The sequence below is a fragment of the Drosophila rhopaloa genome, unplaced genomic scaffold (genome assembly GCF_018152115.1).
Source record: "Drosophila rhopaloa isolate 14029-0021.01 unplaced genomic scaffold, ASM1815211v1 contig_178, whole genome shotgun sequence".
In the NCBI taxonomy this organism is placed as follows: domain Eukaryota; kingdom Metazoa; phylum Arthropoda; class Insecta; order Diptera; family Drosophilidae; genus Drosophila; species Drosophila rhopaloa.
The window spans coordinates 5,874,885-5,894,040 of record NW_025335059.1 but is presented as its reverse complement, the minus strand read 5'-3'; the positions used below and the strand labels follow the sequence as shown (position 1 = coordinate 5,894,040).

The window sequence follows — 19,156 nt, the reverse complement described above, 5'->3', positions numbered from 1 at the left end:
AACAAACATTTATTTTTTTCGTACTTGTAGTTATTATATATGAAGTATTTTGAATTATAATATTATACTCCTTTAGTTTCCTTTTAAATTATTACTTTAAATGATACATTTTACAATTTATACTTTTAATAAAACACAATTTTGTATAACTTTTAAATTTACGTTACATGTTTTTACTACGCGTTAGTTATCCTTTGGAAGGGTATTGAAATCAGTAATGTTTCAATCAATCAAGCGAGAGCGGTGTGAAAATCATACGAGCTGCGTGAAAAGGAAACGGAAATTGCTGCGAATTGTGTGCTGTCCACAGGTAAACACATCCGCATCCACATATATATTTATATATATATATATGGTACGTATTGGATTCGCTGCTTGTGCTTGGGCAGCTGAAAATGGCACTTGATTTCAATATTTCAATCAGCGGTGTGCACAGTTAGTTAAGCTTTTTGCATACATTATGCAATTTGAGCGGCCACAAATGATGCAGCTGCAGCAGGAACAATAACATCATTAGATGCAACCGCGGCAGCTCATCGCAGTTGGTCTGCAATCCCGCCAATGGCGACATTAAGTCATCGATCCGACAAGTACCTGTTAAGGGCTTTCGCCGCATTTCGACTCCGGCTCCGTTTCGATTTGCAGTCCGGGATTTTTGTGTGCCGACTTCAGACAGAGAAAACAATTTACTAAAAATTGACTTGGTTTCTTACAATACTTATAAATCTAAAACAACATAAATACTTTTATAAAAACAGTTAAACATTTGATATTTTATGTGTTTATTATTTTCTTACACAATAAAACTAGTTCGTTATAGAAGTTAGAGAAGCCTTAGTTATATATTTCTTTATGAAATAATATTACCTTACAAATATTTCTAAGTTTATCTATCTTTAGACATTATTTTTACAGTGTATTGGGTGCCATTGGAGTTTTATTTGTTGCTTGTACTCGTTGCTTGTGCATATTGTGAATGCGCGCATTTCGAGCACGTGATTGAGATTTTTACATTTAAAACGTGACTGAAATATTTTGCAGTTTCGTCACTTCGATGCCTACCGCAGAAGGATACATTCTCGCCATTTACCATTCAGCCAGCCCACTCGTCCTCCATTATCCTTTCTCCGTTCTCCATTTCCCGCTCTCCGCTCTGCACTCTCCATCCCGATTCCCCATTCCCCATTTCGTATTCCGCATGCAATGAAATGTATTCAATACTCCGTCAATGATGTCCGAAGGACCGTTGGCCTGCGGCTGCCTTTTATTATTATTATTTTTATGTGCTGCCCTTCCATTTGTTCGATCCCCTCTCTGCCGGTCAGCGATGTCCTTTCACCTTTTGCACCCCGTCCCCTCCTGCGCTGTACCTCTTTCGTCCTTTTCAATCAACGGCAAATGGTCAAGTGTTAACTAGATTTAAATAATGCATTAGTCGTTGCTGAAATGTCCGTGCCAAATTCTCGTCAATTCTACTCTTAGAGGTTATTTTAAATGTAACATTGCAAGTCAGTGAGAAATCATAGAAAGAATTAGAAACTTCTGTCAAAATTAAAGTTATTCTTTTTCCCGTCACAAAAAAAAAGAGTTTTAAATCGAAGCCAGTTTAATAAATAGCAAAAGTACATTAAGAAAATTAATCATGAAATATTTAATTTTTATGTAAATATTATTTAATAATTAATTGGAGTAAAGTGTAGAAGTTTTCTCTTTCAATTAAATCGAAACTATCAAGACTATCAATAAATGGAAATGGCAGTGCAAGCTGGTGACATGTGTTTGGCTGGTGAACCTGACAACAAGCCGAAACAAAAATGGCAATTGAAAATTTTTGATTAGCCGAACCATTTGGGGCTTCGACAGGAAGTTTCCGGCAACTGAAAACTGCCACAAATTCTCAGTTGTCGTTGGTTAAAAACTTGCCAAAAAGGACCAAAGACAGTTGCCAGGCTGTAAATAAAATTTAATGAAATGATACGATAAAGTTGCGAGTGTGTGATTTACACACAGCAGACTCCAAGATGGTAGAGCACGATTGCATATACACTGTGAAAAATGAATCTTAGAATAATGTATTAACAATTTTTCATCTCTTTAAATGGTATCCATTTTTGGCAAAATAAGGATTTATTAAAAAGATTTTAATATAATTGGTGAACAATATTTCGAAAGCGGGATCAATAGAATGCGAAAATGTAAATATATTTAGTATGATTTTCAAAGTACATATTAAGAAAGTAAATAAATAAAATAAATAGAATGTATAAAATTGCTACAAACCTTTTGACCCCAACTGGTTTACCTAATCTCTTAATAATCATAATTTGATTGCTAGTCATAATTTCTTTCAGTGCACGGCTTGTTAGTCAAGTTTATTTTCTTGGGGTTTTGCCTTCCTTGTTCTGTAGAAGTCTAGCTCTCGCTCGTTCTTTGTCTCAGTGCGTAATTTCAACATTGGCAATTAAAATTTTGTATGAGTTGCTTGCAATCAGTGCACAAACTTGCCACGCACAAACAAATACACTCGCAGAAACACCCACACAGATGCCACGCCAAACACACACACAGAATCACATGCACACAGTTGCATGCGGCGGCAAACTCAGCTGGTGTCTGCATAATTTAAAGCATACATTTAGGCTGCCGGTCCTGGCTGTGTGATAAATGCCAACCAGTCGGTACACCAACACACACACACTCAATCTCACGAACACCCATACACATACACCCGTGCGAAGGACATCAGTTCGCTGCTGCTGACAATTTCAAACAATTTGCCGAGTCTGGCAAGTATTTTGGGCCTGGTTCTTAGTTGGTAGCTGTGATTGCCGTCTTCGGCGCTCTGCCTTGATTATAAGCCACGCCCACACTAACACGCAAACACCATGATGCACTGAGAATCATGGATTAATCAAAAATATCTATATGATTCCATAATTATTATGCTTTATAAAAAATGGGAACTGAAATCAAAGCTTTCAAATCAATATTTGCATTACTATCTTTTATTAAAACTGACAAATACAAAAAAGTCAATGTTTTAATTAAAGATAACTAATCATTTTCGATAATAATATTGAACTTTTAACTTAAAAATGTTTTTCGATTATTTAAATGCCTAGTAAACTATTTCTACGTGTATCCACCCAGGCGTTAACTCCATGTAAACTACGAACAAATGTTTAGAGAAAACTTGCTTCTTGTTATTCTGAATATTTGACAAACACTTCACATGCTCACAGCTAACTCCTGGAACCCCTTAAATTTGTTCAATTCAAAATCTCCATCAAGTATTTCAAATTCGAATTATGAGCACAGATACTTCATTTCTTCGCAATTGGAACTTTGCCCATGCGGAGTTTACATTGAGATTTATTTAATTGCATTCAGACGTTTTTATTTATATTCTGAGCTGTGTATAAATAGGATTATGAGCTGGACTAAATTCTAGGCAAGTCAAGTGATTGAGATTTTAGTGGATTGTTTGAATCTTAGTGAGTTTAGTGCAGTATTTACATGCGGTAGGCCTGTCGCATCATCAAATCAAAGTACAAATCGTTGTCGATTGAGGCACTAATGGTGGCATAGTAGTTGACAAACTCCTCGCGGGTTATCTGTAGTTTATTATGTTATTAAACAAATTATTATAAAATAAATTCAATCAATATACCTTTCCATCCAGGTTGCCACGACCTCCCTCAAAGTTGTGCAGAAAGTCGGTGAGGATTTCGTCCTCGGACTTTTCTCCGCTCTGGTACTTCGGATGCTCTTTCACCGAGTACACATTCTTAAGATCTTGAATGGTGATAACACCATCGTCATCGCGATCCATCTTATCAAAGGCCTGATCGATAATGTTGAGACGGCTCTGCGGCATTGGAGGCTGAAAAGAAATAAATCATGAACCCACATTGAATAAGTACTAGGCTTGAGCTTAGTAGGCTATGATTAATTAAGAGGCATTCTAGCATTTCGATGGATATTACTTACTCTTAATTTGAGGAGGAACTCGGTCATGTTGATGGATCCACTGCCATCCTCATCGAATCTAAAAATCGGGATAACTTAATACTTTAAAGTCCTAAATCAGAGGCACATCTGTCACTCACGTGTCGAACATCTGCTTGATCTCCTCCCCCGTGACGTCCAAGCCCGTGTCCCTAATCCCAGTGATGAACTCCTCCTCGTTCAGCGCCTTGCTGCCATCGTCGTCCATCGCGCGAAAGGCCCTGCCATGAGTTATCCAAAATTAATCGTTTACTATTGCATAATTCATCGCAGGTCCGATTGAAATGTCGTTAGAAGGCAGTAAAGCCATCATACCTGCCCAGTCCCAAAATGCCTGTTGCTCCGCGACTGAAGCAGAGCAGTCGCAGCTTGGTAATGGGATCCTTGTCGGCGCCATCTGTCAGTTCCCGGAGCGCTTTGTTCGCCAGGTTCGCCTCCAGGGTGTAAAGGTCTCCATTTGGGGCCTTTTGGTTAAACATTTCCAAACAAATATATCAGTTCAATTCAATTCTATGTAGTTGTTAGGTAATTTTAAGCAAAGCCTCTGTTTATTCACACACCCTGGACTAGTTTGTATTGAATCGAATGAATCGGAACTTGAACACCTGTGGCATTGAGTTACTTTTCTGGGAACTTTCTAGGCATATAATTAAAGAAAGTTCACCATAAATAATAGATTGCATGTAGTAATCATATGTTTGGTCTATTACGGCGATAGGAATAACAACAAAAAGCAGATATTAACTAGACTAGGCACAATCTATACCAAATATGGAAAGTAATTCAAATAATTTACTAAGCCCTTAACCATTTCAAATCATTTTTTTCCACAAATGTAAAGGGCTGATTATTATCGTAAAACCAATTAATTATGTTAAGTGTTAAGGTAATGAATAAGTTTAGTTATTTTACCAAGACCTTGACTTAAAAGTTTTAAAACTTAATATTTTTATATCTCTTTTTTAAGACCATAATGTTCATCAGTAAGAATTGAGTCCGAGTGAGTAAACATCATTATTTTCCTAAAGTATAATGTGGCCTTTCCACGGTAAGTAGTTTTACACCAACGCGCCGTAAAAAGTGACTAACAAAAATATCCATTTATGGATCAAGTAATTAGAGCTGCTGGGTAAACGCAAACCATATCAACACAAAATATCACTGGAGCCGCAGTGAATCATTCGCATCGCCTCAGCTGATATTTCTCAAGACGCTCACTTAAAGTTTCGTCACAATTCCAAGGCAGTGGCTTTCAATTAAGTGGATTTCGTTACTAGACAAGGGGGAAAAAGAAAGCAGTGTTGCGGGGTAGGTTTTTTCAATTTCGTGAAAGCCCTTTTAGCAATTTCTCTAATTGGAGTCCAAGGTGAAGGTCGCCGACCAAAAGTTGAGCCCCGCAAATAGCGAACAAATGCGGGAATAAAAAAATAAGTCAAACCCCTCACAACTTACCTCCATGTTGGGTTTGGTTTTTTTGTTTTTTTGAATAGACCTTTTCACTAGTTTTTTACAAAATTTGATGGAGTCTTGTTTTTTTATAGTCGCCCAACTGAATGGATAACTGCAAGATACTTGTTACTTTGGCGGCTTTGAAATGCAAACTGAAAGCGAAAAATAAAGCGGCGGCAATGAATAAACAGCCAGGCGCTCGTGGAGAGGGAGATGGGGAGATACGGCGATATGGGGGTAGAGCGAGAGGCACTGAGGAGTGGAGCACGGGGGAACGAGTGGAAATGAAATATGAGCGTTGCCGGCTTTTGTGGCGAGGGAAAAACTAGTTACTAAAAAGCATTTACGCTCATGCAGAGCAGACAGTTCGCCCAGACAGAAAGCCACTAGCCGCTCACTCACCTGACTCATCCGCCTAATAACTCGCTCGCACTGCCAGTGATGGCAATTTCACTCCACAAAAATATCCAAAAATTATACAAATATTAATATTTATATTTATTAAATATTTTGTATATCTTTAAGAATATATTTTATCAATAACAAAATATTTATATCTTTTGATTTTAAATTATAAAAAAATCTTGACTGTATTTCTATTACAGAAAAAATTATGCAAAATTAATCAAGATCGTTGGGCTTAAAAGCTATTTAATAACTTTAATCGTACTAAAATTTTAGTCCTTTTGGAACGAATAAGTCTTTTATATTTATATCTTATCAAATGCAGTAAGATATATTATTTTAGTGATATTTGGATAACTTATAAGCTTGTTTATAATTGTAATTTCTTTTTCAAATAGCTTCTTTTTGTTTATTACATTTTCGAAAAGTGATATAACTCAAACGTAATCGAAATGTTAATGGAAAAGAAGGAATTATATTTCCGACATCTAAAAACAGCTAGATTGTGAGCAGCACTGTCCTCGTACCCAATTCGGCCTTCTAAACATTTTATTTCAATTAAAAAGTGGCTAGTTCCCAGAGTCTACATACCAATTTCGTTACTGTGACTGGCCAAATGTTTACCTGCGACCAACACGAGCCGACAGAAAAAATACCAACGCAATGAACGTGGTCTGTAAAATTGATCTAGATAAAAAAATAAGAGCACCTAAAGGTATGCAATTCAAAGTGTCCAACAGTTTCAAATTTATTTGGTTTGATTTTATTGCACATTCAACCAAAATGGAAAGGTCAAAGTTAAATAAGCAATGGTTTTGATTAGTGTCATCCACAAGAGATCGTTGAATGAAAATGGAATCGTGCTCTATTTGGACTAAGTGTTATGCTTAAACATTTGCCTTCGACTCACAAAATGTAATGTAATTTGACGATAAACTTTACCTAGCCAATAACTTTTTAAAATTAATTTATTTTATTTTATTTACCTTTCCTATAAAAAAAATATTAACATAATTATGGGCATACACAATTAAATCATAGCAGATGATATCGTAATTTATTGTAATTTTGTAGGTGTACATCAAAAATTTCAACAAAACTTTATTACTGATAAAGCTTACTAATGTAAGGTAAACTTGAAAAATCGATACGAAGGTCAATAAGGGATCTTAAATTGTGTCCAATTACATTTAGAATATAAATGTGTTCTCATTGTGGTTTAAGTCGCTCATTATTGATTTTTTTTCAGGGTTGCCGTTTGTTTTTATTGTGTTTGAAAGTCGCGGGACTCATTTACTCGTAAGAGGGACATGTAATTTGCAAAATCTATTTGATTTGAGTTTCAATGGGAGCTGGCTTAGCCGCTACACGTGTTCCACGGGTCGTATGTGGCTAATATAGTATGCATACGCCCCTTTGGCACTGCCATGTCACTCGACCATTAACGGAAATAAGACGGGCAAACATGACAGCACAATATTTTCACTTCGACTCGTGTGTTTGTCTATCGTGGCCCATATAATCAGCCATGAATCATTGCCTGCGGCTAACACTGCGTATGCTTAATATGAATTCAAATAAACACTATGAACTCGGCATTTCGAACGGTTTATCCGCTTTAAGTCGCTGTTTTTGTTTGATAATTGATTAATTTATAACAACCTTGAGGCTCCAGCCCTTTGTGCGAATGGCCCTCAAGAACATTCCGCCTACCGAATGAAAACTCGACTAAATTCAGGTTGGCGGGCTTTATCACTGAAATAATATAAGCCGCTAAAGTAAATGAACCTAGGCAACAGCTTGGGGTGAACCACAACACACTAAAACGGTGACCAAGGCGTGTTGGTGGTGACTCATCTTGAGTCTCCGAATTAGTCGACAATTAGTCAAAGTAACCACAGAGAGAAAATAAGAAATCAAAAGATTAAAAACTTTAAATTAGAATTGAATATTTATAAGCCAGTAATATTAATAAACAAATTATTAGTTTATAAATTTATTTATTACTTTTTGATTAACATTGAAAAAAAACGAAATCACTTGAATAAATTAAAACTTTTGCTGCTATAAAAAATCCTTTAGGAATGACAGCAGTTTTTATTTCATTGCATTTTTTAGACACCTATAGAATTTATTTCAAAACTGCAATGATTTTTGTGGCACCCCCTAATGGCATATATGTTTTCACTGTTTTTATTGAGAGTTGCTATTTGTTACTTGCCTGAGGTCTTGAAATAACCTTTTCAGAGTCGAATGACCAGTGGAAATGACCTAAAGGTTTTTCACCTTGTCCACACATTTCCCCTGTTGGCTGACTGTCCGTCTGAGTGTGTGGGTGTATGAGAGGGGCGGTGGAACAGGGGGCGGGGCCTCGACGCCAGAGTGTGTGCATTGATGTTGTCAACGCATCAACTGAGCCTGAACTCAATCAGTGAATCACTTCACAATTCGCTGATCAAAAGGAAAACAATCATACGCATTTGAAGTGTCAGAAATTGCCAAAGAGGAAAAGCCGGAGCTGCGGGAGCGAGATGGCCAGACGTTGGAGGGAGACAGCGAGAGTGGCGAGAAGGAGACCAGGACCCTTTCGTCCTTTTTGCCATGTTGCCATGTTGACACACTCAAAACTCTGAGACTGTGTGCGAGTGTCTGACGTGTATTTTCTTTTTAATCAATTTATATGCAAATAAGTGAAATGCTTAACTGAATTTGAGCTGTCTCTCTGACTGACTGACTTGCCCCTCCCATTCAGCTACCCCCTCAATCATTTGGCTGCTTTTGCCTTTTGCCAGTTGCTTGATTGAAAACGTTAAACGCATTGATTAACGAAAGACGCAAAAGCGAAAGGGGCTGGGATTTAATTGAACTTGTTTTCCCGGAATTCCACTGATTGCAACATCCAGCTTTTCCCATCCAAAACCCAAGATCTTCCCCAGACTGTCGCAAACAGTTGTCTGGCCAACACTTCAGCACACACATTTTACTAATATGCCTTAAAGTCAGGCAAACCGAACTTAATTCTAGCGAAACAAGAACTGGAAAAAATATTATTATTATTAATAAATTTAATTATTAATACTAAGAATGAGAAATAATTATTACTAAAACATACAAAATTAATTTTAAATTTAGTTTTTAAAGCCTTTTGAATGGTAACTTTTTTCTCTCAGTGCACTAAGACAGCTCCGTATCCCTTGAGTTTTTCATCAAAAGCGAGAACGACTCTCACCTAATCCTATGGAATACCTTCATCACACCGGCGCCATTTTTGACAGGCTCTCGAAAATTTTTGGGACCTTTGTCTGTGGCGACGCCTGTGTGTAAATTGATAAAATCAACTTTATAACTTCATTTCATTAAGTAAACATTAATCACATTAACTTTTGTGCCTGGTGTCGGTCTGGGACTGGTGCCGAAATTAACCCTAAATGCTCCCCCCTCGTCAGACCGTAAGATCTGTATAATTTTAATAAGAAAATCTGCTTGTCTGCTTTTCACACGCTCTCGACCTTTGGACCACAAAAGGCAAAAGTCTGCCAGGAGTGTGTCAATACATATTCAGCTTTGTGGCTTTGTGCGAAAGGTTGTGGGTGGTGTGAACCCTTGAGGTCAAGGCGCATAAAACTTATTACTTAATTTAACTTGGGTCGGCCTGTGAACTCGACAGAGCCGAGACACCAAAGAATTTATCATGTTGGCAAATTTAATAAAATGCGAAATATATTTTAATACATTTCTTTGGTCGAACGTATCTGGCTTTGTCCTAATTTTCGAAATGAGCATCTGCATATTTCAATTTCCAGCAGATTTACATAAATTTCATAAGCCGAACTGAGTTGAATTGAGTTATTCATGAAAAGGGTTGTTTATTCTCTTTGCTATTATAGAATGATTATGGGGTTGGTACGGCATATAAAATGTATTGGGTATTTAAGGGATAATTAAAAGATGTAAGTGGCTTACTTTTTGAAAGCCTCAATATTTAAATTCAGCAATTCAAAATAATTTATAGTCAACATTTGATAACATTGATAATATTTTATTTTATAAATATAATTTATGCCTTTTTTTTAAATTTTAACATCTTATAAACTGCATTAAAAGAGCATTAAAATTCGGTAATAACAACTTAGCTTTGAACATTGTCCCTGCCGAACTGTCAACTTGTCTGGACCCAAGTCTGCTTTGGGTGTACCCTGTCTGAGTTTTGATTAGTTGGAGATGGACTGAAAATTATTAAAACTGCCATGACCGATCAGATGTGATGACGGACATTCGATGCACACGAATCGGTAAACTTTTTTCATTTGCTTGTCGGCCTTCCGAGTTGGCCAATTAATTGGCGGGATATTGTATGCAAAAAGTTGGGATGCGAATGCCAAGAGCACCGCATGATTTGATAGTTGTGTGCTTATTACACCTGCTGAGTTCTGCATTGGTTTTTTTTTTCTTTGGGTATTATAGGGTGATGTGTGTGGTTGCGTTGTCAAACTTTTCAAATTAAGCAAAGACTTTCTCTTGCACGATTTTACTCTGTCTCCCTCTCTCTGTCTCTCTTTGTGATGCTGGCGTTTATTTCCTAGTTTACTTAGTAACTAAATCACGTTTCTTATTTAAGCTTAAGAGCTCATTAACGCCAGGTTTCAACATTATCATAAAATGAGCCAGGAAACTCGGATCGGAGTCGCGTTTTCGGTGTCTGAGTTCCTGCCAAAGTTGTTTCTTGGCCCTCAACAATCTGTGCCGGCTAATACCTGCACACAAGCAACCACACAATCACATGCACTGAGAAAAATTAGAAATCAGTTGCAAAATAATTATTATTTTGATGTGAAATCAGAAATATTAGAAATAAACAGTTGGGATTGTTGCTTAAAAATAAGCATATTTAATATAGATATCGGCTGTCAAAAAAACACATGTGCTTACAAGAAACACGAACAACAATTTTGCTAAGCAGAAAAGTTTAAAGTTATTTTTTACTTATACCGCCTTTTTTTCTTACAGTGCACACACACATGCAGCCGTCATCAATCGCCATTGAAATTCAATCCGCAAATTCTAACGAGCTACGACGAAGGCGACGAAACTCACACGCACACAGGCACACACATACACACACACACACGCAGTTTGATGGGCACCGGCAATCAACATACATCAAACACACACTCGTGTGAAAATAAAAAAAAGGAGGGGATAGCGAATTCCTCACACGTTGCCATAAAAATGTAAAAGGGAAATAATATAAAAATAGAAAGTTTTCGCACTTCACGTGTCAAATCCTTTTTAATGAGTTTTTTGAAGCATCAAAAAGTTTGCCATTTCTTGCACACTTTTACAAAGTACCCGTCTTCTCCCACCACCCCAATTTTCCACATCCTGCCGCATCCTTCACCTTTCACTTTGTGTTGTTTTTTCGGTGGCCTGGTGGAAGGTTCTTCCTCCAAGTTTCTTATTTCATTTTGCGTTTTTTGTGGCGTCGCAGCAGGTCTTGTAATTTCTCTTTTAATTTCGCATATTTCATTGAAACCAATTAATTTTTACATATAAAGAACAAGCTTTTACACTTAACAAAAAATTGAATGACAAGATGTAAAACAAAACAAGTATATTTCATAAAATATTTAGTACCTGCGGAAATATTTAAAAACAAACGAGAGATATCTATAAAAACGGAGTTGATTGAAAAGAATTATATTGGCGTGCCAGTATATACATAGGTAATCCATTATTAAAACCATTATGTAAAACCTTGCCAGCTTATAGGTAATCAAATATTTGTTGTTTAAGATACAAATGTTGTGAGTATAAGACATTTTTGAATGTGTACCGTCTCACATAATCACTACAAATCGTTTCGACATAAAGGGGTGCACTCAATTCACTGAACTCCATCCAAATCCACTTCATCAGTCTGGCCCTCGCTCATAAATGATGTGGCACAATTAAAGGGCCGGCGCCCGTCGTTAACCATATTGCTGGCCAGATCTCTCGGCCAGGTTTTGGGCCACGTACGCCACGTTCGTCATGCCATCAGGATGCGTGCGTGCCTGCAGTCCTGCAGTCCCTCGGTCCTGGTGGCCTGGCATCCTGCCCGGCATCCTGCGGACTCGACTCCGTGTCCATGCAGCTCGTCACGCAGCAGCGTTTGAAGTCAATTTAAAATGAGCATCCGAGCGTGCAGTCATGAGATGCACCCAGCAATAAACCCCTTCCTGCCAAATCCTTCACTGGCAATAAAGCGTGCGCAGGTCTGCGATGTGCCAATATTTATCTTAATATTTAATATCGCAAATTAATGATTAATTTATCAATTAAGACCAGTAAGTAAGCTATCGATTTAAGAAAAGCAAACAAGTGTAATCGTTTCTTATTTCAAAGATATTCGTATTATAGACAACTTAAAAATTGCATAAAATGTATTTCTTTTTAGTGTTATCAATACTTTTAACCAATTTTTCAAATTTGTTACAAATTTATTTATGAACAAATTTGAAAAATTTATTGTTTGCCTTGAACTTCTGTTTTTCCTCAGTGTAGCCTGTCAGTACATGTCCGAGTTATCGTTATTGTTGTGATGACTGGGCAGATGATTTGCCACTCGGCCAGCTTCGAGCGGATTGATAATTTAATCAGCTTTGGCCACAACTCTTGGCCAAGTGTGCCAGTCCCTGGGCTCAGACGAACTTCTATTTATTTAATTGATCTGCGACCATTCAAAGCATTGACTCTCCCAGGGTGGACTCATTGCACGGTGGAACAAATAATCTATTTAGTTTTGATACAGAAAAATATTTAAATTTTGTAGATTCGGTTGCTAATATAAGAGTGGTTTTAATTATAATTTCTAAGAAATTTTGCCGATACTGGATGCATTAACCCTGGCATCTCGTCCAATGTACTTCAATGACAAGTTGATGTCCTGATTAGTGAGCTTGCTATCCTTGCCTGTCGAAATTGAAATCTAATTACTAGCCGCACAAATGAAATTTCGTTTGTGCTTACTGGGTTCTCAGTTCCTATTTCTCGGTTCGGGCAACTTTTCTTCGGTTGCCTTGGTTATCAGCAAATGCAGGGACAGAAGCTACAGCCGCTGGCCAAATTAGCCCAAAAACTGTTCCAGTCCCCAGCCCTGTCCCTCTTTCATTAGCCTTTTGCGATGTGACAGGGACCAAGAGCCAACTTCTGGAGAGTCCATAAAATGACATCGCGTCTGGCACGCACAAAAAGTTGCTGAGCACCACATTTTTCATTGCACAACACACACAAATTAATTGAATTTTAAGCAACTTTCGCCTCGGCCTCGCAAACTGTTGTCAAATTTATCTAGGAAAACCGACGAAAAGTAAAATTATAACAAGACAAAAAGAAAACACTAAATTCCAAAAACCAAAAAGGGTGAAGAATTTGTACCAAGAAAATTTAAACACAAATTTGTTAAATCGTGTTAAATTTTCCGAATTAGAACAATTATTCGTATATATCTCTGTTTCTTATTGCCTGTTAATTGCCTGTTAATTGCCCACCATTTCCACCCTTAAGTTAACTTTATTGACTATAACTTTCAAAATCTTGCCGAGCGGGAAAAATCCAGAGGAACGATAATTGAAAGAGGTGAAAAATTTCATTTTTTATTTTTTGTTTTATGGATAATTTATAATTTTTTATAATTTTCCAGTTAACATTTTTGTTATAAGAAAATATTGAATATAATGTTAGCTTAATTCCAATTTAACATATAGTTAATAGAACTAAAGCTCTCATGAAGAGTATTTAAATAGTTGCCCTTTGGTGGTCGCAAAAACTTTTCGGTCGTTGTCACTGGCGGCAGGACATCAGGGGCGTTGTGAGGGGGTGATCCGAAAGTAGGGACAGGAACAGCTTTGGCAGCATCATGTACCGGCTAGCGGCGCTGGGACATCATTAGTCCTTTAATTGCCATAAATAACCACAGCCGCATTCATCGCACCCGCAGTACTGCCGCACCACCCCCCCTTTTTCCCACCCCTCCCCCTGCCACTGACAAAAAAGTTGTCAACGTTATTTTTGCAACTCTCTCGCACACGCACACACTCTCACACAACAATTCCCACGTGCATAATACTAGTGTGTGTGTGTTGGCGCATAGTTTACAGTTTTTGGAGCATCATGTCGAGCATATTTTCAAAGGGAAAACGCACTGCAGCAGGCTCAGGAGACAGGATATAGGATATATGGGGTGCACGAGGAGAAAAATATCCGTAAATCGAGATAAATTAATTTTAATATTGTTTAATAAATCAAATATAATTCTCTCTCCACTCCATATCTTTTCAGATATTATAGAACATACGTGTTTCTAACACTTGATTTTTAATCCCTAAAAACGGAACTAGTTTTTCAACTTTCTTTTAGATTTTACTTAATATTTAACCAAACCAAACAGAATTTTTAATTGGTATTTGGATTTTTTAAAATCTGATAAAAGAGTATTTGGAACATATGGATGTTATAGTTACGTTAATAGTTATAGTTTGTTAATAATTTGTGTAATTAAGATCAATGTGAAGATTAAATGGTCATGCATTTTTCTCCCAGTGGTTTCTATATACAGATAGGAAACTGACTGGGGCACTTTGGCCAAATGCTATTGCTATTGCCAAATGCCTGGCTCGCTCACTCAGTCAGTGGATCCCTTGCCAATTTCTATTGTCAGCTGCGTGTAGCTGCGTAGCCACCAAACCACCAGTGCTGGGCCGAAAATACCCAAAACTATCCAAAACCACCCACAAAATCCACACCATCACTCGTCGACATCCGTCCCATCCGCAGCCCTCTTGTGCGTTTGATGGCATTTTGGATATCAGTCAACAAATGCAACCACACGGCTTCCAACTGCATTTTCTCTTCTGGGAAAATTTGGAATGGTGCCTTCCCTTTTTTTAGTGGGTTGCTTCGGTGACTTATGTGGCAGGCCGTCGGCATTGACTCTCCACTTGACAATTAGTTGGTTGGTCAAAAAGTTTCAAATGCCTCTGCAATTTCGCCTGCTTTTTCAGCTCGACAAGTTTGCAAATGTTCCTGTTACATTATTGTGCACACTGAAATAAGTATTCACATATTTCAGCAATTAGTTTAAATAAGTTTAATTATACAATAATTATTTTTCTTAACATATACACATTGTTTTATTTCAATAGTTTTCATAGATGAATAAAAAAACGATATATAATAACAATTTCCTATTTCCTAACATTTTTAATTATTCCTATTTAAGATAGATATTTGTGTAAGTGTAATAAAGGAGCACCACTTTCAAAGGACCAGAAAAACAAAATAGGAGGCAATATAGAAACGAGGTTGGCTCGAAATAAGCTTCTGCAATTTCAATTAAATAATTGGCAAAGTTGAGCCAATTAATCCGATACAACAATCAAAAACCGGATCCTTCATTAAAACTAGAATCTGTCATTTAAGTAAACCTTAATTAATGCAAATAGAATGACTATTCGGAGTTTAGGTGCAAATCGAATTTGCATAGACGAATATTTGAACAAAACGGACAATTGAATTAAATGCTTCTTGACTCGAATCGAGGCAAATTTCATTACCATTGATAAATCTGGATAAATCAAACTGAGCGCCTGTGTTTTGTTAATCGCAGTGCAGTTGATCCGCAAACAATAGATCAACTGCAGTGATTTAAAGGGTGTGCAAATAATTGTTCTTCGGATCGGGGAGTAGTCACAAAGGAGTCGGCAACTTAATTAACTTTCAACGAAGCCAGCGGCAAATTGGAAATAGGGAAAGTCCACAGAAAAGCTCCCTCTACATCGGCTTGACAGAATGGTAATTTCTGCAAACAAAGGCGGCAAATTATTAACAATAACAATAGAAAGGGCAATAAGCCACGCTTTAGCTGCAGCTGAAAAGCGAGTTGCAGGATTGCAAAACTCTATTTTAGCCCTCTGTTGGCAAATGCGGAGCATTCGAGCATATTAAGTTCACGCTCAGGCGCATCCAGTGACTGACTTTGAGCTGACTGACAGTCCGACTCGTTGGGGATTAAGGTTTAGACAATGGCTCCGACTGGGATTGGAAGAGCTTCGGGGGTTTCGGCCCCGATCCCTGGCATAAATGCAAATAAATACATAAGCATTGTTAGCAGTCGCTGGCTGCTTGCCTGCTTGGATTTGCGAATGTCGGAGGCGGTTACAGATTTCGGGGGTTTTCGCTTTTTTACTGAGGCATCCCACAAAGAAATGTTCCCCCAGACAGACGGGGTATGCCCAGTTGACAGCCACTATGGAAAAATATGACAGGTTCAACATGCTGATGATTTATTAAATTTTGTTTTAATTACTATCCCGAACAACTTCTACCTAAAGCCATCATTTGACGAAATATGTGCAACAAACACTTTATTGGCTCAACCATTTATAGGGCCCATTAACTTAAGTAAAATTTTTCAAATGTAATATTTTCTGATGTCCACCTTGATAGAAAAAACTTTTCGTTTATTAATTTAAAGTTGAATTTGTTTGAAATTGTTGTTTGCAAAAAAATGTATTACCAGATTAAATTTTAAAAAGATAACCGGATTTTACAAATCCTGTGTAAGAAGACCAATTATTTACTTTTTGTGAGAGGACCGGTATATTTAATACTTTAGGCACTTTTTATTATAACACGTCCGCTTTATTCAATGCATATACCAAGAATGATTAACATTGGGCTTCCTTAAAGATTATGTTATACTTAATGTTAGCTTAACATTGACAATCGATAGTTTATCGGGCGTAAGGTGGCCTACTACAATTCGGCCGTCCTGCGACTTGGATCCCCTGATCCTGAGATTCTTAAAACTAAAGTTAAAGCTAATTACAATACTCTTATCTTAATACAAAGTTGTTATGTAATCTTATGTTTTACAATGTTTTCCTTTTTCCTATCCATGGTCTTATATTTTGAGCACTCCAGACACCCTTGTACGGATTTCGCGATACTTGAAAGCCTTCAACGTCTTGCAACAAGAACCTGTCGTTCCGAAGCACTTTGGCTATAACATATGGTCCTTTATTCTTGGGGATCAACTTCCTCGCAACTCCTGCTGTGCTATCAAAGTTTTTTACCATGACGTAATCCCCCTTTCCGTAGACCTTGGCCTTTTTCTTTTTCTTGTCAAAATAAGTTTTATTGTATGCCTGTGCTTGATTTTGATTATCTATTGCTTTTAGTCGAATTTCCTCTAAACTTTCAGTAACAATCGTATCTTTTATTTCTTCTAATTTTTCTCTAAGCTCATCTACGATCTCTCCTTTCTGTTGAACACCAAAAAGCATCTTGCTCGGGACCTGTTTAATGCTTCTATGTATAGTGTTATTAAGGGTATATTCTACTTGCTCAATTACTGTGTCCCAATGTGCACCGTTTTCTGGTTCTGTAAGTTTTGCAATCATAGGACCAATGCTCCTGTTTATACGCTCCACCTGTCCGTTGGCTTGTGGAGACCCTGTTGCAATTTTCAAGTGCTTTACGTTCCTCTGAGACAAGAATTGTTCGAAATCACTAGAGGTAAAACAACTACCTCTGTCTGATACAATCGACTTTGGTGTGCTATAAGCCCTGAAGTAGTCACTTAATGCTTTTAAGACTTCTTTTGTATTTGTTGTCTTAGTTGTGTACAGTCTTACGAACTTAGTAAACCCGTCTACAATCAGAAATATGTGTTTATTTGCTCTTCCTTTATCCACTGGTCCGTAGTGATCGATATGCAGCAACTCGAATGGCTTATCCCCTTTCGGAATACTATGCAGAAAACCTTCTGATTTCCCCGTTTTTGGTGCAAATGCAACACATTTTAGGCAATTTTCAATGTGACTACTGCACTTCTCTTTCATTTTATCAAACCAATATGTTTTTAAAATAGCGTCTAACATTTTATCTCTACCAATGTGTCCAAGTTCATTGTGATATTTATGTAAAATATGACTCTCCATTTCTTCAGGGACATAAAATAACAATCTGTCGTCGTTCCATTTTCTGTACACGACCCCGTTTCTCATTTCAAACATTTTAAGTTGATTTTTCTCTAGCTGGTCTCGAACTTGTAAAATTTTTGAATCTTTTGATTGACAGATTAACAGATTATCTTCAAAACTATTGGCCTCAATCGTCAATATATGACACCTACTTAGAGCATCTACGTGCTGCATTTTATTTCCTGATCGATGAACTACTTCGTAATCAAAATTTTGAAGTTCGAGTGCCCACCGGGCAATTCTAGGGTTTAGGTCGACCCTATTTAAAGTAAGGGTTAAAGAATTACAATCGGTTATTATCTTAAAATGCCTTCCGTGAAGGTAAATTCGAAATCTGCGAAGGGCGTATATGATAGCTAATGTTTCTAGCTCAAAGCTGTGGTACTTGGACTCAGTTTCTGTTGTTCGCTTTGAGAAATAGAATACGGGATGAAATTTTTCATCCCCTTTCTTTTGCATTAAAACTGCACCGAATCCTAAAGAGCTTGCATCGCAATGTAACTCGACATCGTCTTTGTGATCATAAATAGCCAAGACAGGGGACTCGATTAGTTTTTTCTTAAGCTTTAAAAAAACAATTAAACTCTTTCTCTGTAAACGTAAAGTCCTTATCTTTTCTTAACATATCGTAAAGTGGCTTGGCTAAAATAGAAAAATCTTTTATAAAGCGTCTGAAATATGAGCATAAACCCAAAAAGCTTTGAACGTTGTGTAATTTTTCTGGGATCGGAAAGTTTTCAATAGCGTCAAGACCTCTATCATCTGCTCTAATTCCTTCTTTAGTTATGAAGAATCCTAAATATTTTATGCTTGACTGCATAAACTCACACTTATCCAGCCGCAGCTCTAACCTATTATTAACTAAACGTATAAATACTTCCTTTAATGTACTTAAATGTTCCTCTATATCTGTGCTGGCTACCATTATGTCATCCATATATACAATAACTTTATTTTCTCTGGTCAAATCGGAAAAAATCTTGTTTACGAAGCGTTGAAAAACGGCTGAAGCATTTTTTATTCCCATGGGCATCCTCAAAAATTCAAACTGTCCTAAAGGAGTCACAAAAGACGTATACTTTATCGAATCATTGCTCACGAATACGTGGAAATATCCATTTTTCAGATCGAGCTTTGAAAATACACTTTTATTGACTAGCTTATCCAAGAGGTCATCTATTAAAGGCAGAGGATAGTTGTCTTTTATTAGAACTTTATTAAGCTTGCGATAGTCTATGCACAATCTAAGATCACCAGTTTTCTTCTTTACC

General features: G+C 37.1%; 1 protein-coding gene across 1 annotated transcript; it reads right to left on the bottom strand.

Annotated features, from left to right (window-relative positions):
- Window positions 1-3,322: 3,322 nt before the first annotated feature.
- Window positions 3,323-5,614, bottom strand: LOC108042820 (calcyphosin-like protein). Its single transcript, XM_017121280.2, has 6 exons — window positions 5,461-5,614; window positions 4,324-4,472; window positions 4,110-4,229; window positions 3,991-4,048; window positions 3,671-3,883; window positions 3,323-3,614 (listed from the first exon to the last, which is right to left on the bottom strand). The coding sequence occupies exons 1-6, from the start codon at window positions 5,464-5,466 to the stop codon at window positions 3,513-3,515; spliced, it is 648 nt and encodes a 215-aa protein (XP_016976769.1). The 5' UTR covers window positions 5,467-5,614; the 3' UTR covers window positions 3,323-3,512.
- Window positions 5,615-19,156: the final 13,542 nt, after the last annotated feature.

Excerpts from the sequence above, each read along its gene's own strand:
- LOC108042820 (XM_017121280.2), bottom strand. Across the intron at positions 4,230-4,323 it reads GGCATTTTGGGACTGGGCAG|GGCCTTTCGCGCGATGGACG; the intron begins GTATGATGGCTT and ends AACTCATGGCAG. Across the intron at positions 3,884-3,990 it reads AGTTCCTCCTCAAATTAAGA|CCTCCAATGCCGCAGAGCCG; the intron begins GTAAGTAATATC and ends ATTTCTTTTCAG.